A 24,506-nucleotide genomic window follows, 5' to 3' on the forward strand; every position below is an offset into this window, starting at 1 on the left:
GTTTGACGTCTCGATTTTCACTCCGGAAGTCGTTCTCAAACAATTTTTTATATAAATTCTGAAAAATAAATAACCAAAGTTTTTGTTATTGGTTGTCATTTAAAAATTGACATGCTTGACCTAGATCTTATAGTCGAACAGCACATAGTGATTGCAACAAATTTCGAGGGTGGCGGTTTTTACCCTTGGAATATCAAATTCTGACTGTTTTGTATATTGTGTGTTATGTGTTTGTGCGAAAAAATTGTATCCTAGTTGTGGTTGTGGTAAATTGAGCAAAAATTGATTTGTTGTTTTGTGTGTTGCATAATTGTTATGTGTAAGATTGTAGATGGTCATTTTTCGACCTCCTATTACTCCGCTATTGTTGGTATATTCTTGTTGTTGACTTCTTCTTTTAGTCTTGGCAACCAAATCCGGCTACATTCTGCTGATGGGTTTGCTACACATTTTTTTTCGTTTTGAATAGGTTGAGGGCTGCTTCTTTGATATTTCTCTTTTTTATGTGTTTCTTTCATGATTATTGATGCATCATCTTTTCATTGTGGTATGTGTTCTTGATGTGTTTCATGCTTGTTTATCATGACATTTAGTGGTCTTCGGTTGGTCTCACGTAGAAATTATTGCATTCACAGGGTATTTTATATATGCAGTTTTTTGATATTTCTTGTGTGTTTTTGGGCTTGGTTTTGGACAGAATAGACCTGTGTGTTCGTTGCTTTGAATGTTGTACTTGTTTCCTATCCTGTTCAGTTTTTCTGGTACATATGGCATCGTTATCATCTTTCGAATCCCTTCTTTTGAGTGTTTCTAGATTGCTCGTGGTGTTGTATTGTTTTCTTTCTTCAATCTTAGAACCTTTGTTAGCAGGTTTTTCTCTTCCTGAAAAGCATTTTTATTGGAGCAGGAGCTTCGGGCTCTATCATAATATTATAGGGATTTGATGATTGCCTTTTTATGTTTACGTTTTGATTGGAGTGTTAATTTAAATATCTGTTGGTGTAGACTTTGATTGCATATCATGCGTCTTCTTTTGTGATTAACACGTCCAGAAAAGGAAGTGAGTTATTGTTTTCTTGTTCAAAGGTGAATTTGATTGATTCTTCTTTATTAATGATGTCCATCAGAAATTTATTTAATGCTTCTGGTCCGTGGGACAGTAAAGAAGTCTGCAACAGTCAGTTTACTTCAGAGCTAAGGTTTGGTTGGTTCACTGATACCATTCTCACCTGTCTAGTAAATTTATTAACGATTTTTTGCTATGTTGCTTAAATTTTGACCGACTGGAAGTTACTATAGAACATACATGCTCATAAACATTAATTTATTGTATCCTACAAGTAAAAAATTATTCACAGTTTATCAACAAAATAATACTGTCAATTCAAACAACCATTTAAATGTTTATTTCTGAAATTTAATAGTCGTTTATATTTAATAGAATATTATTTGCAAATAGAAAACCTTTAATTAAAATTAATAAATATATATCCCCATTATTTATTACTCTTATTTTTTTTTAATGAAAAAAATCTGCAACAGTAAGTGTATTTGAGCTATTACATTAAGTTGTGTTTCCGAAAATGAATCTACATTATGAACTAATGCTTTTTAGTTATGTTCATAATCGTATGGGATTCCCTTTTATAAATAAAAAGTAGTCTTAAAATATTTAATAATTTTATTTAACCTGTTTTTCATAAAAGGCTAAACCAAAGAATAACAATTCTGATAGTCAAATAACAACAATGGTGGCTAAAATGTAATATATTTAAAAAAGTAAGTTGATGACAAATATTGGAAATAAATAATATATAACAATCGGTCAGAAATTACATGATTGAACTATTGAAATTTTTTTATTTTGTTTTTATACACATCACAAGTACGCCAAACCGCTGGACGCGGCGTATGCCATCAGCGTGTTTGCGGCCTGTTGGGTTTCCAAATAAATTCTAGTCTCGTCCATCCATTCCTTTGCCACGCACCTAGGAGCACCTTGGAGTAAATTCATATACCGCAACGTCTGTGTAAAGTCACCTCGATCTAACCAATACCTGAAAAAAAAAACGCATAAATAGTAAACTGCAGTAAAAATTCGCATAATTAATGATACACGAAAGACAGAGGTAAAAGAAGATATAGATAGATGCGCTATAAAAAGTCAGTTATTATATTAAATAAATATGTGCATAAGCGTAATTTTCCCAAATACAATCGTTATACTTTTTTAAGGTTGTAGAAGAACTACCGCACGATAAGCCTTCTATCTCAACAATAAAAAAATTTTACTCCACTCGAATAAAAAGAAAGCCCAACAAACAATTGGGAAGGTAAGTTCTCACCAAAAGTTTTAGCAATGATTACACTCGCTTAATAATGCATTATCAAAAAGCATGTAATATCATAAAATCATATGACAAGAAAATAAACAATACAAGGAAAACATGTTTCACCAGGGTATCGATGACTCCGCCGCCTTGGAAACATAATTTGCGTTTTTATTTGTCGTGACACTTATGTCAAAAAAAACAATGTGTATTTGGTTCATTTTAAAGCATTGTTGCGGAACTAAAAAATGACATCCTTGATTGAAAATTTCTCCAAAAATTATACTAGAACTATAAAAATAAACATATTCGACACTCAAGGTCAAAATATGTGTCAATTTTGCTGGTGGGTGGTTCCTGAGATAATCATAGAAAACCACTTAGGTCACTAACCTAAATCAATATACAGAGTGGACCAAAAATCTGAATACGCCTAATTATGGTCTCACTTATGGTTTGTAAACACTATGTTGTTTTCTATTGATTTATTTTTAATTAAAATGGCTGTTTTATGGCCTCTAAGCCTATTACTATCAGATATTTTTATGGATCATCTAGAGACAAAGATTTCAAAACATCCCATATTCAAACAGTTTTTATATTGGTTGAGATACGTAAACTACGTACTGGTATGTTTCACAGGAACTAACAGGCAACTCGACCAATTTTTTTCGTATATTAATTCACTTCAGTCATATTGAATTTACAATAGAAACAGAACAAAATCAATCCATAAATTTTTTAGATTTAAAAATTATCAGACTTAAAAACAAACATGACTTCTCCATATTTCATAAACCTACCCATACTGACACGACTGTACACAATTCATCATCCCATCCCACACAACATAAACTGACAGCCTATCATAGTATGTTACATAGATTAACAGAAATTCCGATGTCAAAATACAACTTTGAGACAGAATTAAATATCATTAAAGAAATAGCAGTAAACAATGGATACAACGAACAAACAATTGATAAAATTTTAAATCAAAAACTACACAAGAAAGCCCTGAAATTAGTATTTCCACCACAAAAGGTGGTGGTGGTGGAAAAGAAAAAACCCAGTACCTTCTGCTCGATTACATATACAGGTAAAATATCAACAAAAATAGCCGAACACATAAAAAAAGAAAGGAATAACACCAGCTTTCAGAACAAACAACAGCTTGGGCAAATATATTAAAAACAACAAGAGCCAAAATAAAAAGCACTTACACAGTGGTGTATACAAACTTATGTGGCGACTGCCCAAAAACTTACATCGGTCAAACTGGTGGAAATTTTAATAAACGAATAGCAGAACATAAAAAGGCTTTCAATAACAGAAAAACAGATTCTACATACACACTTCACCTTCTAGATCATAATCATTCTTTAATGACGAATTTCAAATTCTTCACATTCAAAATAAAGGCCTTAACCTATCTTTGTTAGAATCTATGGAAATTAACAAATTAATAAACACAGATATAATTCTGAATGACTAACTTGAGACAAACAGTTCTCCCCTCCTCAACCTATTTCATTAAAGACTAAAGTGTAAACGTATGCCAAAAATAGATCACTTGAGAAAGGCACTCTAACGAAACAGATGTAGTGATAAGTTTTATAATAAAATCATGAATGTGTTGCTTGTGTGAGTCCATTTCAAAAGGTAAAAGTAATAATAAATTAGACTTACTCACAATCAATTTAATTTAACTATCCAGACGACCGGTTTCGCTTTCTACAATATGCAAAGCATCTTCAGGTCTCGATACAAAGTTAAATAAATGATGCCGGTACTCTATTAATTGATGGTTGAAAGAACATGGTTCAAACTATCCTGTATTGTTGATTGGAGAACTTAAGTCTGCTATTGTAATTGTTTGACAGTAAACGGGGAAGTTCTTGAGGAGACAGATTTTATCCAATGAAGTAGAGATAGGTGTAATGTGATTGTTTGTTAGATGAAAGTATTGTTCCATACAATTGAGTTATTTAAAAGTTATTTATATTTATTCTAGAGATATATTTATGAAATGTGTGTTATTTATTGAGATTTTCTTTTATGAAGGTGACAGTTGTAAGACAATTAATGAGATTAGATGTACAAATTGAGTGGGTGTGCAATTCTTTCACCTTGTAATTATCAAATTGCTTTGATAAAGTTCTATTGAAATATATGGCAAATGATTGTAAAGTCAAGTATTTAAAGTTAAAATTAAGGACAATTTAAGACACACAGAAAACACTTAACCTTCCTCCCTTTTTAAATTTAATGTTTGTTTCGTCCCCCTTTTAAGTGTTTTCTGTGTGTCCTAAATTGTCCTTAATTTTAACTTTAAATACTTGACTTTACAATCATTTGCCATATATTTCAATAGAACTTTATCAAAGAAATTTGATAATTACAAGTTGAAAGAATTGCACACCCACACAATTTGTACATCTAATCTCATTCATTGTCTTACAACTGTCACCTTCATAAAATAAAATCTCAATAAATAACACACATTTCATAAATATATCTCTAGAATAAATATAAATAACTTTTAAATAACTCAATTGTATGGAACAATACTTTCATCTAACAAACAATCACATTACACCTATCTCTACTTCATTGGATAAAATCTGTCTCCTCAAGAACTTCCCCGTTTACTGTCAAACAATTACAATAGCAGACTTAAGTTCTCAATCAACAATACAGGATAGTTTGAACCATGTTCTTTCAACCATCAATTAATAGAGTACCGGCATCATTTATTTAACTTTGTATCGAGACCTGAAGATGCTTTGCATATTGTAGAAAGCGAAACCGGTCGTCTGGATAGTTAAATTAAATTGATTGTGAGTAAGCCTAATTTATTATTTCTTTTACCTTTTTATAATAAATTTTTCAGTCTTTTATTGTTACATAAATCTTTAGATTTAATGCAGAGTTTTGTTGAAGATCCACATATATCCTCATGCAGAGCTGCACAAATACATGATTTAGGTCATTCTTCAGTCTTGCGTGTATTATAATGTAATAATTAGAACTAGAATTAAATGAAGATGACTAAAGTACATTCGTTTAGCAAATTCCCATCTGTAAACATACGCACGTGTTAATATTCGCCCTCTCAGTCGTCAAGAGGCTATTAAATATAAATTATTGCCTTAAGCCAGATCTCATGGTACAGATCCAAACTAGCCAGTCTGTTTAAATTTAAATTGTAGCGTGTTGGTTTTTAAGTTAATATATTGTGTGCTATATGTTATTTTTTAGAGATTAGTTTAAGTGTGATTTAATGATTAAATTTCAAGAAATTCTTACACTAATAGTTTCAAAAGTAAATATTTTTCAAAATCATATGATACACCTCAGTACGACCCTGTTCGGCTTTCACGTGCGTCTGTTGACAATTGGGAATATGTAAAATGAATGTAGTTTACGATCGTATATTACAGTTCTGTGAGGTAATGATAAATAAAATTGTAACTGACGAGAACTTCGTTAACAAGATATGTTTTTCCGACGAAGCGATATTTACACTGTGTGGGAATGTAAATCGAAAAAAAAATTAAGATATTGGAGTGAGGTAAATCCAGTGGATCCGAGAAAACCATACTCAAAGACCACAAAAACTAAATGTATGGTTGGGTATAGTGGGTACTCCGTTAATTGAGCCGTTTTTTATAGAAAAAAATTTAGATTTTCAGAGATATGGTTTCGACATACTGAGCGCCAGCTCATTTTGGAGTACATGTTCGGCGTTATTTAAATGAGACATTTCCCGGACGATGGATTGGTAGATTAGGTAGTATTGAATAGCCTCCTCGTTCACCCGATTTGAATCCTTAAGATTATTTTTATTGGTGATACTTGAAAAGTAGAATTTATAAAACTAAACCAGCAAGGGTTACAGAGCTAAGGCAAAGAATTATCGATAAATCCATATTAATTTCTAGAGAAACATATAGAAATGTAATCGATGCATTCTACCATCGTTTAGGATACTGCCAAATTAAGAACGGAGGATATTTTGAACACTTGATTATGCAGAAATTAATTTAGCAATGTAGCAAACGCTCAATTATTATGTTCAATTTTACTTGTACATAGTTTGATTAAAAAAATTTATTGAGACGATTAGGCTTTTGTTTTATTTCTTAAGATGTTCCTGACTGCATAGAATCGAAAGTATCATTTATGGTTGAACTGGTATTGAAGTGGAGATTTATATAATATAAATCAGGTATATTAATATACCTGATATAATATATCAGGTAGAATATACAGGGTGTTGTATTCAAAAAACCAAAGTGACTAACGATATTAGAAAAAGGGTAAATCTGGCAAGGTTATCAAAGTTCAAATCTTCATATTGCATAATAGGTGTATCCCTTTTTTTTGTAAAACTCGCACCATCCATTTGAGAGATAATTAGGCGTTTCCAGACTTTCGGTCTACTCTGTATAATTCGTAAACATAATTGGCATTAATTTATATTTACTTGCCAATTTCAGAATAAGCAAGTTATTTTAGAAATAATCTTGAATGCTTTTAGAAACAATAATGTGATTATGTAAAATAATACTTTAAAAAAATTAAAAAGGATATTGGGATTAACTTTAAAATTGACATTTTAACTGTTTCTCTTTTTAAAAGGTTAGTAAATAGAACATAAATGCAAATTTATACACATTACAATTCTCTTTTAGGTTAGAGATCTAATTTTTTTTCGCTTTCATTTGAAATATTCGTCGATTTTCAGTGACGATTATTTAGTTTACCTACGGTATTTACTTCTTCACAATTCTTTTAAGATAGCGATTCAAGTTGGTTTTAATTGCATCGGGAACTGCTCACTATCAAAAAACAAGTATATGTGTAAATTGATCCCCTCATTAACAGCCTTCATTCGACATATACCTTGACCTTAAGCGACGATTCTGCATAGTTTACCCACAGTATAACCCATGCGAATACCCCCGTAAAATTTGAAGTTTTTAATCGATTTCAGGCATTTTTTAAAAGTCAAGTACACTTTGTTAAAACTAGAAATGACTTTGAAAATTCTACAATCAGCAGGCCCACTTGATGCGCAGCAAAATTAACGGAAATCATCTTAGTAGGAGAAGTAATGTTGACCTGTAAATTACGTTTAAAAATCAGGTAGTAGAGTTCCGACGTTCATCCATCCCTTTCTCTCCGAATTCTTTCTCTATATGCTCTTTGCGCAGATAGACAAAATTTCATTCCTAGACTTGACGAGTAATAATAAAATATGTACTTAGGTACAAAACTTCAATGTTGATTCAAATTTTCAGGTCAAATAATTATTTTGTTGCAATTTATGTTGATTTTATTCATTTTTTAAGTTTTTGTTTTGATTTACTATTTTTCTTCGAAAAATAGTTGGCGCTCAACTCTTTTTATAGTTCCTGTATTATTATATCGTTTATTCTTCGCCATAGACATATAAACAATGTCTGTGGTATCTGTGACCCACTCCAAGTGATGTCAAACGTTGTCAGTTGGCAACTCAGTTCTGTCATGTCAGTTTTCACTTCAAAGTAATAAAAAGACAATCAGTTTTTTATGTATTTATCTGGTGTATTTAAGGTGGAATTTCTGCCCGTAAATTTATTTATATCGTTAAATCTCTTTTGGGGTATGATATCCTTTCATATTTGTAGTTGATAATTTTTTTATATTCTTTTCGACTTCGTTTTTATATATATGAAAACGTCAGAAAAGAAGTTTGAGAATAAGGAGACCTGGTGGTGGTCCATCGAAGTTCAAGCAAAAATAAGACAGAAGAGAATATATAACCAGTGGGATAAACAGAAAATGGGTCGGACACAAATCTTCAAAACTATACGGTCGCCAAAAAGGAACCAAAAGTGGCAGTGGCAAAAGCTAAAGCAGAAGCGTATACAAATTTATACGATCAGCTTAATACGAGGGAAAATATTAATTGACAAAAAATGATATCAAAACGAGACGGAAAAAGTACTTTGACAGGCTACTAAATGAAGAATTTGACAGACAACCTGTTGAGTTAACGGAGACAGCAACAGCAATGGTGACTAAAATAACAAACGAAGAAGTGGTTCAAGCATTTAAAAAAATAAAGAAAGGAAAAGCAGTTGGACCAGATGATATTCCTGGAGAAGTATGGAAAGCATTAAGGGAGACAGGGACAAGTTGGTTAACAGGTCTATTTAATAGAATAATGGAATTTGGACAAATGCCAGACGAATGGAAAAGCAGTGTATTAGTACCTGTCTACAAAAACAAGGGAGATGTGCAACAATGTACAAACTAAAGGGCCAAGAAACTACTTAGTCACACCATGAAAATATGGGAAAGAGTAATAATTGTTAGACGGATACCAGAAGAAACCAAAATATTCGATAATCAGTTTGGCTTTATGCAAGACAGATCAACAACAGACGCAATTTGCATTATAAGGTAGTTGATGTAAAAATACAGTAATAAACAAACAAACGCTCAAATGGTATTTGTTGATCTTGAGAAAGCATATGATAGACTTCCTCGAGAGATTCTGTGATAGGCACTCAATAAAAAAGGAGTCGCCGGCGAATATGTAAAGATTGTAAGAGACATGTATGAGGGAGTAACAACTAGTGTTAGGACAGGTGTGGGAGAGACTGATAAATTTCACCAAGGTTCGGTGCTTAGCCCTTATTTATTCTCATTAGTTCTGGATCAAATAACAGCGAAACTACAGGGTAATATGCCGTGGTGCTTAATTTATGCTGATGATGTAGTGTTAGTAGGAAATAGTTAAAGCGACTTAGAACAAAAACTGGAACAGTGGAGACAAGCTCTTGGGGGAAAAGGTTTAAAAATTAGTAGGACAAAAACAGAGTACCTATTTGAAATGTTCATTTAAAGATGCAGTTAGTGCAAATAGAATGATATCTTTGGAGGGTGAAATTATTGTGAAAAGTAATCGTTGTAAGTGCCTAGTCGGTGTTACAGAGTAATAGGGGAATAGATGGAGATACATGCAGTAGAATTAGGGCGGGATGGATAAAGTGGAAGGAAGCGAGTGGTGTGTTGTGTAACAGAAAAATTTCAATAAAGCTGAAGGGGAAATTCTATAAAACACCAATAAGACCAGCTATGATGTACGGAACTGAATGTTGGGCAGTGAAAAAAAAAAGAGGAACAACGAATTCATGTGGCAGAAATGAGAAGGGTTAGATGGATGAGTCGAGTGACAAATCAGAATAAAATTAGAAATTAGTATATTAGGGGAAGTCTAGGGGTGGCACCAATTGTTGCCAAAATGAGAGAGCATAGGTGAAGATGATTTGGTCATGTTAAACGTCGAGACGTTTAAGCCATCGGGCTTGCGAACATCTCCATATTATTCATTATTTTCATTGAGTAGTATATACACAAATGTCGAGGTCTTGAGAAGAATGAATAAAGAAAAGGAAGTCATATTTACGATCAAAAAACGAAAACTGCAATACTTGGGACACATTACAAGAGGCGAAAGATATGAACTGCTTCGAATAATTATGCAAGGGAAAATAGCAGGAAAAAGGTCCATAGGAAGAAGACGAAACTCCTGGCTAAAGAATCTACGGGAATGGTATAGCTGTAGCAGCAACGAATTGTTTCGGTCAGCAGTTTCGAAAATACGTATAGCCCTGATGATCGCCAACCTTCGGAACGAAGATGGCACTTGAAGAAGAAGTATATACACATATTTTGGACGTTTCTATTTCTAGTCATCTATTCTGTCAATGGAATTAATCACAACTCCATCCATTCATCCAATGGCGATACAGCCCAAATCGGGCCTTGGCCTCCTTCAACAGGCTTCTCCAATCATCTCGATTTACCGCTGTTCTTTTCCATGAACGCGTTCCCAGGCAGTTCCTGGCATTCTCATCGACTTCGTCTTCCCATCTCTTTTTAGGTCTTAATTATTTAACGGATAACACCTCTAGCCACTCCTACTCAATTTCTATCCTCACCTCCAAGAAGTGTGGCTTAATCACACGGGCAACCCCGGCAAACCTGAGCAACCTTACCGGAGATTGGGTAACCAACCCCAGTGGAAAGTAGGGTCAGGGCTGACGAGGAAGGGAGAAATGGTCCTCCGAAAAGGGGGTTGGGCGATAGGCCAGTAACCTATTCTTATAAAAAAGTACTACTACGAAACCTTCAGATAGGCCTCGGAATGGACGGATATCAATTAATCACAACTGCAGTGGTAAAACTATGTCATTGACGTTTCGATTTCCAAGTCGGAAAATGTTTATAAATTCACCACAATGGCTCAGGCTCAATAATAGTTTAAATAAACTTACGGAAAAGTAAAAAACTTCTAATGCAAAATGGTATATTTAAAAAAAAAAAATTCGCGATGATGCATTCGCGACTCTAAATTGGAAGTCGCGAATGCATCAACGCGACCAATAGATGAGTATTACGGTAACTTGTGGAACTTAAGTTCCGATGGCGCTCATTCAATGGTTTTCAAAACCAAAATTTACTTGCAGCCTAGACAAAACATCTAATATTTGAGAAAATACTATAACATTACTCACGACCCACTTTTTTAATAAATTATGTGACTAATTAAAAAAAGTTTATTTTAATTTATTCATATTTTTTCATCATAAAAATATTAAAACTATCAGATCTGTTGAGTAATAATATTAAATATACAGGAAGAGATTAAATAGAGATATGATGAATTTTTTAAATTCATTTTCTGTAATTATATTGTACATTTTTTGCAACCGTCTTAAATATGGTCTTTAAACCTTACCTGGCTCTTTGAAGAATATCGTTTGTGTTTAACGTCGAAACATCTATTATTTCATTATTTAATTCACTTTGAGGAATAGGACTAGCGGCCTTGATAAGGATCAATGACTGCAAATAGGACAACAAGTGGACCGGTAGTGCTGCACCCTCCTCTGGAATTAATGCGACTGTTCTGGCGACTTGTTCTACTTTTAAGAACCGCTCCCTTAATGCATCTTCGGGGTAGACGCCTCTTTCTCTCGCTTCTTTAGGAATGCCTTGTATCACGGCGGAGACCAATTCATCGTGATCAGCTAAAATAAGCAGAATATAGTAATTATTTTAACTACTCAAACTAGGTTTTAATTATATGAAAGATATATTTTTTAACACTGCAAACTTCTGGCCCTCTCATTGCTTTTAGAATATCATTTAGTGAGTGATCAATTGTTTAGTGAGTTTAGTGTTAATTTCATTAGTAAGATACATGTATTTTTTATGCAAGTATTTAAAAAAAGTACCATAAAATATTACATTGCTCTTGCCAAATATTTCTTCCAGTTTTAACTTTAAATCGCCGTTCTGGGTAAAAGTAGACAATCATAGAATGACATCTCATGCTTTCAGCACGCTGGCGAGAACAAATCTCAATACTTGTTCCAAACGTTCCTCAAGTATAACGCTTTCAAGCCTTTCACATAATCAATATTTAGAGCAAGGATTAACACAATAAAAAATATAACTAAAATATCATATACACCTATGATATTTATGTGCCTTCTATTAATATTGAACCTAGTTGTTTTTATTCTTTATTTTACATGTGCATAGCTTGTTATTTTGTTTTTCCATTTTATTATTTATTATGATTGCTACTACGCAGCATGCTCGTCTATTTTATGATACTCCACTAAAAAACATTGTAAATGCTGTATGCCTTTTAACTTTTTCTTAGTTTCATTTATGAGAGCTCAATTATTTCTGTGACTATTTAATTTACCTTTATTAATTATAATTTGGTAATTAATAATAATTCGAAAATGCATTAACCAACTTCTATATGTAAAAGATAATAAAAAATAGCTGTAGTTAGTAGTTTATTACATTATTTTTGAATTATTTTGGTTGGTATTTGAAATGGCTAGATTCTAAACTGTTCTTATAGATTAATATGATTAGTTTTTCAAATATATGGAACTTGTAGTTAATTTGCAATACATTACAAAAAACTTACCTGCCGCTTTTTGTACAGCTGTTATTTCAGGTTCTAAAGGTCTAATTTGTTCTTTCCAAGATAATCCCGGACAACCAGCTTTAATCGCTCGCAACAAAGATTGACATGCACTCCACAATACTTGAGCCTGTTTACTAGCTGCGTCTGCGGTATTCTTTTCTATAAAATAATGAAATGATGAAAACAGTAAAAATTTAAGTCAAAAAGTGTTAATTTTTATGTTAAAGCGAAATAATTCCATGATACATAACAATTCCCATCATCAAGTAAAGCAAACATCAATTATGGTATATTAATAATAATATCGTATGGTATTTTTGTCGTGGGGATCCTTTCGGACAGGTTCCTGTGACAATTGCATCTTTAACCCTTTTTCAGATAACTAATGTCAAAGCGCACTACCCAGGTGGACCGATGGTTTTACGTGTCCTCCGAAACACGATGAGGGCTCTTATCTTTTTTAGAAATTGAAAATTTCGTTGTTGGTGCCGAGAATCGAACTCGTGAGTTCCGGCTTGATGCCAGTATCTTAGCCGCTGAGCTATGGCGGCCACATCAATTATGGTGAAGTTTAGCCACGCAGATTTTAAGATAACGTATTTTAACGGCAATGAAATTCTGGCAGGCCCTAGTCTGCCTGAATAATAGATAATCCTAACCGAGACTTAGCAGTAGAACTTCAGGCAGATACGTCAGCGAATGAATCCCGGAGGAACGATCCCTTCCGATCGTATCGTTGGTTGGACGAAACCGGTTCCCATGGTGGATTTTGGGATCGCAGTAGGTTTGTTGCCAGTCGGGATACATCCCTCTGGATAAGCAGGTCAGGGTTATTCATAATTTATTGTACTTTCTGTCCTGAAGTGCTACTAAGTGCTTTCTCTCTGCGCAGAGAGGGTGGAGCTATCTGGCTAAGTGATAGTGAGTAATCAACAATAGTCTCATTGTTCTATGTAGTTGGACGTCGATAATTTTAGAGTGTGTCCTGTTCAACCAAACTGGTGCACAGTGTTCGGTCACGGAATATACCAGACTCCAAGCTGAAGTTCGTAATGTGTTTGCTGCAGCTTTCCACGAGGCTCTACAGAGCTTTTGGATAATATTGTTGCGTGTTCTTAACTTGGAGGGGTTTGCTTTTGGTGTTTGAGCACAGTGAGAGCACACATTATTAAAAGTGACATTCAGTTGGTCGTTTGCTTTCCTGTTTTAGGTGGGAACAGCTTGCTTTAGTCTTATTCAGGTTTGGTATGAGCCTCCACTTTTTAAAATATTCACTTAGAGTGAAAAAATCGTGTGTTAAAGTTGTCCGGGTGGCTTCAAATTTCTTATGTTTTACAGCTAGAGCTATCATTAGGCTATCCAGATTTTCTTGCAGTCGTCTTAGAAAGGTCTGATATATAGAGGCTCAATAGAGTGGGGGGCCAAAATAGATGTGGTAGTTCGTTGTTTAACTTCTCTTCTTATATTGTTGACTGTGCCGTAGGCAGTACTTAAATCTACGAAAACAATTGGTTTTTATTCTTGTTTTTGGAACCCAGGCTCTATGTGTGTAGTAATACCTGGTTTGCAAAGCTTCTATTTGGCCTAAAGCCAGCATGCTATGGGGGTAAAGTGTTTAAAGAAGTTTTCTCCTGTTCCATTAAACTGCAGCCTCTCAAGTAGTTTGTAGCAGCAGCTCAAGAGAGCTTTTGATCTGTAAGTATCTAGCTTATCGCGTGGCTTGTTTGGTTTTCGTATAGCGATTATCTTTGAAGTTTTAAAAGCTTTTGGTAAGATTCCTGTTGATAATCTAAACTGTTGATAAAATAATGTTTGAATAGAATTTGATAAGCCATTTCTGATTGTCTGCTTGACTTTTAAAATTCAAGCTCTCAGTTGTTTCTATCTATCTTTATCTGCGTGTATTAGTTCTACCAGGAATTGTCACATTCATTGTTTCATCCCGGGATGTGTTTTCTTCGGGCGCCTCTTGGGATCCACTTCTTAGCTCTTGCAATAACAGCACCGGAAAATCTCAATTATCCACTGTAGCTGGGATCCATTTTATAACCTTATCAAGGTGTTGAGAGAAGACGCTCCAGTTTGCTTTCCGAAAATTCCATCTTGGTCTGGGAATTAATTTAATTATCGGTGTTTATATTCCTCTTTAGTATAAAATAGAGCTATATTAAATTGGCAGAAAAGTCTCCGGAAACTTTCTTTGTCAAATTAAGTTGTTTCTTCTTTATGTGCCTATCCGTTACGAATGTTGGCGATCATCATGGCAATCTTTATCTTATCTGCAGCAGCGCGGAAAAGCTGCACAGATGTTGTATTGAACCAGATTCTGAGGTTCTTTAACCAAGATGTTTCTTCTTCTTCCTGGACCTCGTTTTCCAAATATTTTTCCTTGCAGGATGGCTTGAAGGAGAGCATATCTGGATTAATTTCGCATAATATGTCCGAAGAATTGTAACTTTCGAGATTTGATGGTGGTCAGTACCTCTCGGTTCTTATTCATTCTTCTGAGGACCTCCTCATTTGTGACTTGGTCAGTCCACAGGTTCTTATTAGTCTCCGATATAGCCACATCTCAAAAGCTTCCAGTTTTCTGCACATATCTTCGTTCAAGGTCCACGATTCAACACCATAAAAAAAACAGAGAAGACTTTGTAGAAGTAGCATTGAGTGGTTGGTTTAGAGTATTTTGTGTAACAAAGCACAGCTCGGGTTATAATCTCTCTTCCACGCTGCTGATCTCCCTATCTTTGGCGTTAAATACGAGATTCGGATTACCCTCCTCAGCCCATGTTAACGTAAGTATATCTACGTTTTGATCATTCCATGCCCATTACAAGAAACTGGACGTTTATTAATAAATATCGTGAAAATAGTTCTTTAACCTTGTTTGTATATTTTAACTAACTAAAATATAATTAAATAAAAATTTACAATACCTGTTAGCAAAGTGTCCCTGTCTTTGTTTGCATAAAAATATTAAAATTAGTATATTTTGTACTGCACGATACTATAAAAATTGTACTGGCAAAAAGGGGAATAAAAGTACTCTATTGAAAATCTTCCATTGTTTCTTCCCAATCAAAAGTTTACACTGACATGACAAACATACTATTTATTATGGAAAGCGGCTAATAGAACTTAATAAGACCACTGTAGAATTAAAAAAAATCGACACTTTTTTTTATTCACTTATAATATGCTTTCAACCTTCGGAAATAAGATGAAAAAGTTGTATACCCCTACATTTTTTTCTGTTTAAATTCCAATCTCTTTTCGGGTCGCATTACCTGCAGAACATATAGCATCATTTCACAGCACATCTCAAAATTTCTCCCAAATCAAGATTTTTGAAAACGCAAAAAGTCCAAGAATTTCCATTACATATATTAAAAATGTTGACCATAAATTCCGAAGAGAAATATGAGATGTTCGATAGCTTAATTCTAACATTATTTATTAACAAATGATCGCCATTTTTTTTTATCAAAAATAGTTTCTAATGCTCGTCAATTGCATAAAAATTAATATTTTAAAATGCCCCACGTATTTCTTTAGCTATACTCATATATATTAAGATAATTTTACTAGTATATGGGAATGAGTCTACACTCTCAATCTAAAGATTGTGACGAGCATAAGTGACACAGTGAGAGAACGTTTTATGTACGTGTTACATAAGGCCTCGGTCGAAAAGAGGTTCGACAGCAGATATTAAAGGCTATCGCAAAACCAAAAGTAGAATATTATATAGAGTAGACATAAAACATTTTTTAGTTTATTTTGTAAATTCCTACTATGCCAAGCTACCTGTTTGAAACCAATAATCTACACATGGAGACTGTTGATATGACAGACAAATGCGCTAGAAAATATGAACAACTTCTACTTCAACATGAGAGTGTTCAACACCTTGGTAAATTTAACTATCAACAAACCACCCACAAAGAATATTAAGTAAAAAATACATTTTTTTTAATTATAATCTAGAAATTTTAATTAGAAAGAAAGAAATTATAATCTAATTTGACACTTTTCCTGTTGTTCTTATAGAGTTCTATTACTTAAAAGATAAGTAATTAATAAAAATTCCTACGCTGCATTTACTATGTAGATTTATTGTTGATAAAATGTTATTGTTGCTTTTGAAAGTAACATAGATAAATAATACATTATACAATTGTTAGGAACTTTTTGATTTTTTATAAATATGGCAACTCTGCGTCTGCAGGTGCGCAAATTCAGAAACCAGACGACGTCATGCGTATTGGAACGACGGCGCAGACATCGAACAAGAACGACAAGTAAAATCGTAATTCAAGATGTCGGCATAATTGTACCTAAACACTTTTCTTAGTGTATTCTATTCTTACCAGCGAAAATAAATACAGTCCATTCCATAGTTAATTTTATTTTTATCTGCCAAAAGATAAAAACAACAATTTTAATATTTAAATTATAATTCCGATCCTAATCTTACAAATTTAAAGCATTACCTTCAACACGATAATATGACAGAAATTTTTTTCCAATACAGAAAACACCTAACATAACTTCATTTATATAAAAAAATATATTTATGATCACGAGTAAATAAAATTTTAAAACTCATATTTGACACATTTAAAAATATGTTTTGGTTAACATTGTTATCTTGTTCGTCTTCTTTTTCTTTTCTAACGGCCAAGTGTTAAACAACCACGAAGATTTAATAGAAGTGCTTGATGGTAATGTGAAATAGACTGGAGAAATATAAAGAAGTAAATCTATATTGTACACTCGGGTAGAGAAACTAAAGAAAACATTAAAATCACTCCAAAGATGAAACAAATAGTGACATAGACTATTTAGTTAGATCGGAACTTCATTTTTCTTCTTAATTTTTAGCAGATATTTTACATACCTTCCTAATATATCCGTTATAATTGCAATTATTTTCCTTCTTCTTTTTTATTGTCGCTATTCATTAATGTCATTCTGAAGAATTTTTTCTGGAATTCCAAGCGCGCTTAAGAGTTGTTAAAGATGTCTTCTTATTACCGTATCAAAAGTTTGTTTGAAATCGATAAAGGGACTTTTAATTGTCGTTCACGTGAGATTAAGCATTATTTACAACACAGAAATTTGGCTAATAGTGAATCTGCCTCTTTTGAATCCTTCCTGGTATCCATCAACCTATTCATGAATGTATTTGTGTAATTTGCTTTTTAAGATTCTGTCAAATCCCTTTTAGGTAACCCTGTATTTCTCGCATACTACTTTCTTTCAAATCTTGAATATGCAAAAAGAAATAAAAATAAGACTTACACACAAGCAATTTATTCTACCACCAACGACCGGTTTCGCATACTATAATTTGCTATACTGGCTTTACTGGAACCAAACTGCCATTATTAATACCAACAACAGAGAATCAAAGCCAATCAGTATTGAACGAGGCGTAAGACAAGGCTGTATACTATCTCCCACCCTCTTTAACGTGTATTCTGAGAATCTATTTAGGGAAGCTTTAAAAGATCAAAAAGGAATTATCATAGGAGGAGAAATAATTAACAATATACGATACGCCGACGATACTGTGATTCTAGCTGAAAACATCGACGATCTGCAGGAGCTAATCAATAGAGTTAACATGGAATGCACAAATTGGGGACTGTCGATAAATTGAAATAAAACTAAATACATGGTGACCAGTAAAGTGGATATCGGCGCAACCCAACTGATATTAAACCAACAACCGCTGCAGAGAGTTCAGAGATTCAAATACCTTGGATGTTGGATTACCCAAAATCTAGATCCATCCTTCGAAATTCGATGTAGAATTGAACAGGCAAGAAACTCATTTCAAAAATTCAAGCCTCTATTATCCAATAACTCATTAAATTTGGAAATCCGTGAAAAGTTTACAAGATGTTACGTGTGGTCTGTACTTTTGTATGGATGTGAAACTTGGACTTTAAACGCCGATATCATGAATAAAATCGAGGCGTTTGAGATGTGGTTGTATCGAAGGATACTAAAAATTCCATGGACTAGCAGAACTAGAAACGAAGAAGTTCTTCGAAGAATGGGACATCAACGAACTCTATTAAATATTATTAAGAGGCGTAAACTAGAATATCTTGGACATATAATCAGAGGACCAAGATATGAGTTCCTTCGGCTAATTCTCAACGGTAAAATCGAAGGAAAGAAATGGATAGGACGGAAGAAACTCTCTTGGTTGAGGAATTTGCGGCAGTGGACAGGTTTGACAGCGGACCAATTGCTACACGTAGCGCAAGACCGAGATCAGTATAAAAATATTATAAGCATGGTAGTCGCCGACGTTCCGTAGGGATATGGCACTCTAAGAAGAAGAAGAATTTGCTATGCATCTTCAGGTCAACGGTAGATGGTGAACTAAATGATGCCATACAAGGATTATTATTAAATGTTTGAGAAAACATAGTTAAAAAACTGTTATGGTATACTAGGGTACTTTCTTTCACTTACCAATGATTAATAAAATGGTTAATTGTCTTTAAATAGTCATGCATTTAAATCAGAATACTTTTGTTCAGTCGATTATAAGCGAGTGAAGAGATCTGACAGTTGTTTTTTGCAAGATTGAAAATACTGAGTTTATAGAATATGGAATTAACGTATGATTATACACCAGTTAAAAAATTAAAGTTGAATCATTTATCACTTAACGAAAAGAGTGTTATCCTCAATCTCTACAATTATTTTCTAAAGGTCGACGATTAAATGTTACCCATATAGGTAGTATGAATGGATTTCTTAAGGAGGGTTTACTTTTGTTTGAATCAAAAAAGACCTGTGATTATCACGAAGAGATGAACGGAGACGTGTTTGAAGAATATTTCGAACAGATGATTGAATTCATACCTAAAAATTCAGTTATTGTGATGGACAATGTGATGGCACTTGTGAATTTTTGCATGTTTGCCATCCTGTACCAATTTGAAGCAACGTGTTATACATTTTTGGAATCAACTCAGCAAGGGAAATCTATAAATTGAAATAAAAATGGGGGTTCCATTTAAAAAATGGTGATGACGTTATCACACGAAGGTGGTTCACTAGTTTGGGGTTCACAAAACTGGTTTGAGAGTGCTGTACATGTTTGGGAAAGTATGTACTATTTCTTTTCATATTTTTACTATTAATATTTTTCTTTTAGTGTACTATAATGTGATCTAATTCAATCCTATATTCTAACGACTCTGTTAAAATATATTGCTTCCTGTTATTTCGTAAAATTGTTAAACGGGCTATCTCACTTATTATGTTTTAAGTACGGAGAATTTGACTTCTTTTGTTACTTTTGTGTCGCCAATACACACAAGTGTACGGTTTAGTATTACGGTCACAATTAACTTAAATTATCGCCACTCAAAATCGCAACACAATATAATGATTTATTGGTGTACCCTCTTTGGTATACAGACCACACGCAACGGTCAGAGGGTTTTTTCTGACCGTCTTAAGTCTCAAAACACTTCATCCCAAGACAGCGAACCAAACGGACCTAGTGTGTGATAGGTTCTCGTCCCATCGCGCGTGGGCGGGCGTCCCGACGTACCAACGAGATTTCCCTGGCTAAGAATACGACATCAATATTTCAAAGGGTAAGTCTATATTCTTTGTACAGACAACAATAATGAGTAAGACCAGTTAATTTCTTAATTTATTTACAGTTGTATTTGCTATTTTTCGTTAATTTATTTACAAACAAAATATTGCATTTTTTCTTCATTATTATTTATCTAATATCATTTAACCATCGACCTCTTAAGTTTTATACAAAAACAGTACATAAGAATTAAAGATATTGTGCAAATATTCACTGAAAAAATTAACAAATTCCTTTGTTATTACCTGTTATAGCTTCATCTAGTCCCTTAAGACGCCCCACAATGGCTGCCAATTGAAGTTTAGCCCTGCACCTTTCTTCTTCTAATAATTCGTCGTACTTTTTAGTCAGTTCTCTCTCGATCTCTTCAGCCCGTCTTCTAACTGCTTCATCTAAATGGTCAGTGAAAGTCTGGGATTGTCTCTTAAGTTGTTCTCTAAGTTCTAACTCATGTTGCTTTCTTAATTTTAATACCTTAAAATAAACATAAAAAGTTAAAATTTCTAAGGGGGTGTAAATATAAGTTAGGTATAGGAGAGACTACAGCAAATAGTCATCTAAAATATTAGACGTGAGATGAAAAAGTTAAAAGAATAAAAAAAATTATAATAACAGAGAATTTATTTCAACTTTGAAATAATAACTAACTTTAATATGAGATGCACCAATAAAATAATCGGATAACGAAAACACAATATATTTTATGAAAAGTTAAAAAATATTATAAGAACAAGTGTTGGAATTTCAAATAAGTTCCAATGGACTCCACGCCAATAAGTTTTTACTACTATTTAAGCACTTCGATAACCCATTTCTCCTCTCCTTGACTACATTCTTCTTCACGTGCCATATCAGAATTTTCCGACGTTGGCGATCATCATTGCGAAGGCTTCCCGATCTTCTTCCAAATGGATTGTCCTCCTTAGAGGTGGGCTAAATATCACTACCCTAATTTAACAGCTGTGATTAGAAAATAACAATCACGACCTGTGAATAACAACAAAATATACTATGATTTCGGTCTTATTCACCCTTCTGTCTGTAGTTCTTGATGGCCAAAAGGTGAATATTTCACGTTCTCGTCTCAATCGCAAAGTTGTGAAATAAGAGACGTGTAACGGAATAACAAGGAACGAGATAGAGGTAGTCGGCGGTATTGTGAAGTCTTTTTCTTATGAGGAACATAAAAGCAAAGATAATATTTTATTATCTTTGGAGGAATATGAAAATCGCCAGTTTAATGTAATATTAGTATGTAAACAAATATTATTTGAAGAAAATGAAAAAGGGTATTTAGGCTTTCAGTTTATTGAATTTGTGTAACTCTTCGTATTTGTATCGATATTTAATAATTTTTATTCTCATACATTTTAAAAATGACACCAGTGCCAAATAAAAAAAGAAAAATAAGTAGTTTATGAAACTTTTTTTATAGAAGTGGATGATAATTATGCGTCATGCAATATTTGTAAGGCAAAGTTGTCTTATAAAACGAGCACACCTAATTAAAAAAAAAAAAACACATGCAAGTAAAGCATCCGACCATATCGGATATACCGAAATAATAACACGTGTAGAATTTTATGATGGTCCACAATGGCAACACTTTTTATTCGGAGCTTAACATACGACTATTTCGTTGCTCTGTTAAATCACAATTACAGGTAAAAATCACAATTATTAAAAAGTCACGACCACAGTTATACCTATGATTGCAGAATCACAGTTTAGCCCATCACTAGTCCCCTATGAATATATTGCCTCAAAATTTCGTCACCCTCTAAATATTGCAAACAAAGATGTGTTTTGTTGTGAAAGTTGTATTACCCCCCCCCATGCTCTTTTATTGACTTATGCGTCGCTATTTTTCACAGACATATACTAGAGAAATTTTTTGTACACATAAAATTAACGATTTTAGTTCGCTGTTACAAATCTCTTACAGTTACCTTAATAAGTAACAATCTTATAAGATCGACGATATTAAGTGTTAAGTATAATAGATACCCGAATTATTGGCATTGTTTGTATTAAGGGCCGTTAAATAAAAAAAGTGACGGTACAAATAAGTGTTAGTGCTGAAATACGCCGCTAATAATTTAGTAAGGACTATGGCATTTCATTAATTTTTATATGTGTTGAACACTTCTTAGTTTTAGAACTTTCTTCTTCCTCTTCTTCTTGCATTTAGAGTCTCCTGTGGAAGTTGCTAATCAATATGGCTATTTGCACTTTCGAAATTGCTACATGGAATAATTCGACCGATATCATTCGGAACCATTCACGGAGGTTTGGCAGTCACGATATTCTTCTGCGTCCCACTCTTCTTCGTCTAACTACCTTTTATTGCATTATAATCTGTATGAACTGATATCTTGCGCCTCTAGAGACGTGTCCAAGGAACACAAGCTTTCTCTTTTTTATAGTAAATAGAACTTCAGGTTTAATTTTCAGTCTTTCTAGCGCTGCCTGATTTGTAACTCCATCCTTCCAGCACACTCTCGAGAACGCGTCTGTAGACCCACATTTGAAAAGCCTCTATCTTTTTAAGAAGTTAATTATTTAGTGTCCAGCTTTCCACAACATATAGGAGTATGGGAGATACCTAACACCTAACCATTCTGATACTTAGTCATAGAAAGATACGGTGTTGTCAACAGTTTTTCAATTTGACGAACGCAGCTCGTGCTTGTTCAATGTGTAAACGAATTTCTTCTGAATGAATGAAAATGATCTACTTTGGTCATATACTAAGAAATTAAAAATATGAGTTATTGCGATTGATTTAACAAAAAAAATTGAAGGAAAAAGACGACCGGGGAGACGACGCACGTCCTGGTTGAAAAATTTAAAACAGCGGAGTGGAAAAACAACAATAGAGTTCTCCAGAACTGCTGTAGACAGAGTCGAATGGGCCGTGATGATCGCCAAGTCATTAATTGCTTTATTCATGGGCTTAGGAGCCAAGGAATCTGAGGGTTTCGTAGACGATATTGTAATATCTAGCATTTATGTGAAGGGCGACCATCCTGTTGGAGCCAGATATCATTGAATTTGTCACCAGCAGTTCTACGAATTTTCGGGAACAATTTGGTGCTGTAGTAGGTTTAAATGTTTTGCTCCATGTACGTTTTAAATGCTAGGTTTCCACCTATGAAAAATGGTCCAATTATATTATCTCCCGACATTACATCCTATACGTTATAACCGTATAACGGTCTATTTCATATAACAGTCCCTTTTCATATGTTTCCGGGGAGTGCATTACCTTAGTGTATTACCATTTGACAATTTCAACTTTTTCAACAACTGAATAATCCATAAAAAATATATTATATATTTTTTGCTTAAAAAATCAATTTTTTCGCTATCAACGTGGTTCCACAAGCAGTGACTTTCAAATGAATCGCCGCGCATGAGTCACGGCTGACAGTTACATGTAAGAACGGACCTGATTAGCTCAATGCATCGAATAGGTAAGCAATTAGCTTGATATGTATATCTAGTAGTGTGACGCGTACTAATACATATATAACTATATATAGATATATACCTATATACAGATCACGACATTAAACATTTTCAAACTTCGGGATGTGTAAACAGTAGTAAAAAGTGTCATGAAGGTAATGAACCACGTGTTAGACCTGTCGATGAGGAGCGTCAAAACAGGGATATTGATATTTGTGCTTTTGCGGAAGCTAGTGAACCCTGCAATAGTGTACAAATTGCTAGGGAAGTTAACGTGAAAGCTCAAACTGTTCAGCGAGTTTTCAAAAGGAATGGGTATCACTGTTTTAAGATACAACCAACACAAGAACTGTTTGCGGAAGATAACTTTAGGCGGATGGAGTTTTATGAATTTATGTTAGATAAACAGAATGAAAATGTACACTTTTTAAAAAATATTTTATTTTCTGAGGAATCTTCATTTTCATTACATAAAAAACACAATCCATCCGTTGCAAGGTATTATTCTCAGAAAAATAAGCACCTCAGTGTTGCAGTGCGAACGCAGCATCCGCAAAAGTTAAATGTTTGGACTGGGATGTTAAGCCACCATATTGTCTGTCCATTTTTTATCGATGGGACCCTAAACGGGCCCAAATATTTACAACTTGTACAGAATGAGATAATTCTGGCAGTTCGACGCCTTCACGTTAATTTTTAGGAGGTTTATTTCCAACAGGATGGGTGTTCGGCTCACAACTCTAGAGCAACTATTGACTTTCTCAATCAAACGTTTCCTGATCGACTGATAAGTACACGTGGTACAATTAAATGGCCCGCTAAATCCTGTGACTTAGCGTCTAACGATTTCTTTTTTTGGGGTTTTCTCAAAGAAAACATTTATTGGCATCGGTTTGAAAGGGCCACAAACCTAGTCGAATTAAGGGCAAAAATACATAATTTCTCTGCAAGCATTACATCAGCCCTACTCCAAAATATGAGGAGAAATCTGTATGACAGATTTGGTTGCTGTTTAGCACAAGGAGGTAGAATAGATGAGCCCTTAATCAATTAATCGTTG

The 24,506-nt window shown here is 33.7% G+C and overlaps 1 protein-coding gene across 2 annotated transcripts in view; it reads right to left on the bottom strand.

Annotated features, from left to right (window-relative positions):
* Positions 1 to 1,749: 1,749 nt before the first annotated feature.
* Mitofilin (inner membrane mitochondrial protein mitofilin) overlaps positions 1,750 to 24,506 on the bottom strand; it is a 40,038-nt gene continuing 17,281 nt past the window's right edge. For both annotated transcript variants that reach the window (XM_072522850.1, XM_072522849.1), the window contains 4 exons: positions 20,221 to 20,449; positions 12,340 to 12,498; positions 11,128 to 11,419; positions 1,750 to 2,057 (listed from right to left, as the gene is read on the bottom strand). In XM_072522850.1, the coding sequence (XP_072378951.1) occupies positions 1,880 to 2,057; positions 11,128 to 11,419; positions 12,340 to 12,498; positions 20,221 to 20,449 (858 nt within the window). In that variant the 3' untranslated portion in view covers positions 1,750 to 1,879. The remainder of the gene's footprint in view (positions 2,058 to 11,127; positions 11,420 to 12,339; positions 12,499 to 20,220; positions 20,450 to 24,506) is intronic.

Source organism: Diabrotica undecimpunctata, chromosome 2 (assembly GCF_040954645.1).
Source record: "Diabrotica undecimpunctata isolate CICGRU chromosome 2, icDiaUnde3, whole genome shotgun sequence".
Lineage (NCBI taxonomy): Eukaryota > Metazoa > Arthropoda > Insecta > Coleoptera > Chrysomelidae > Diabrotica > Diabrotica undecimpunctata.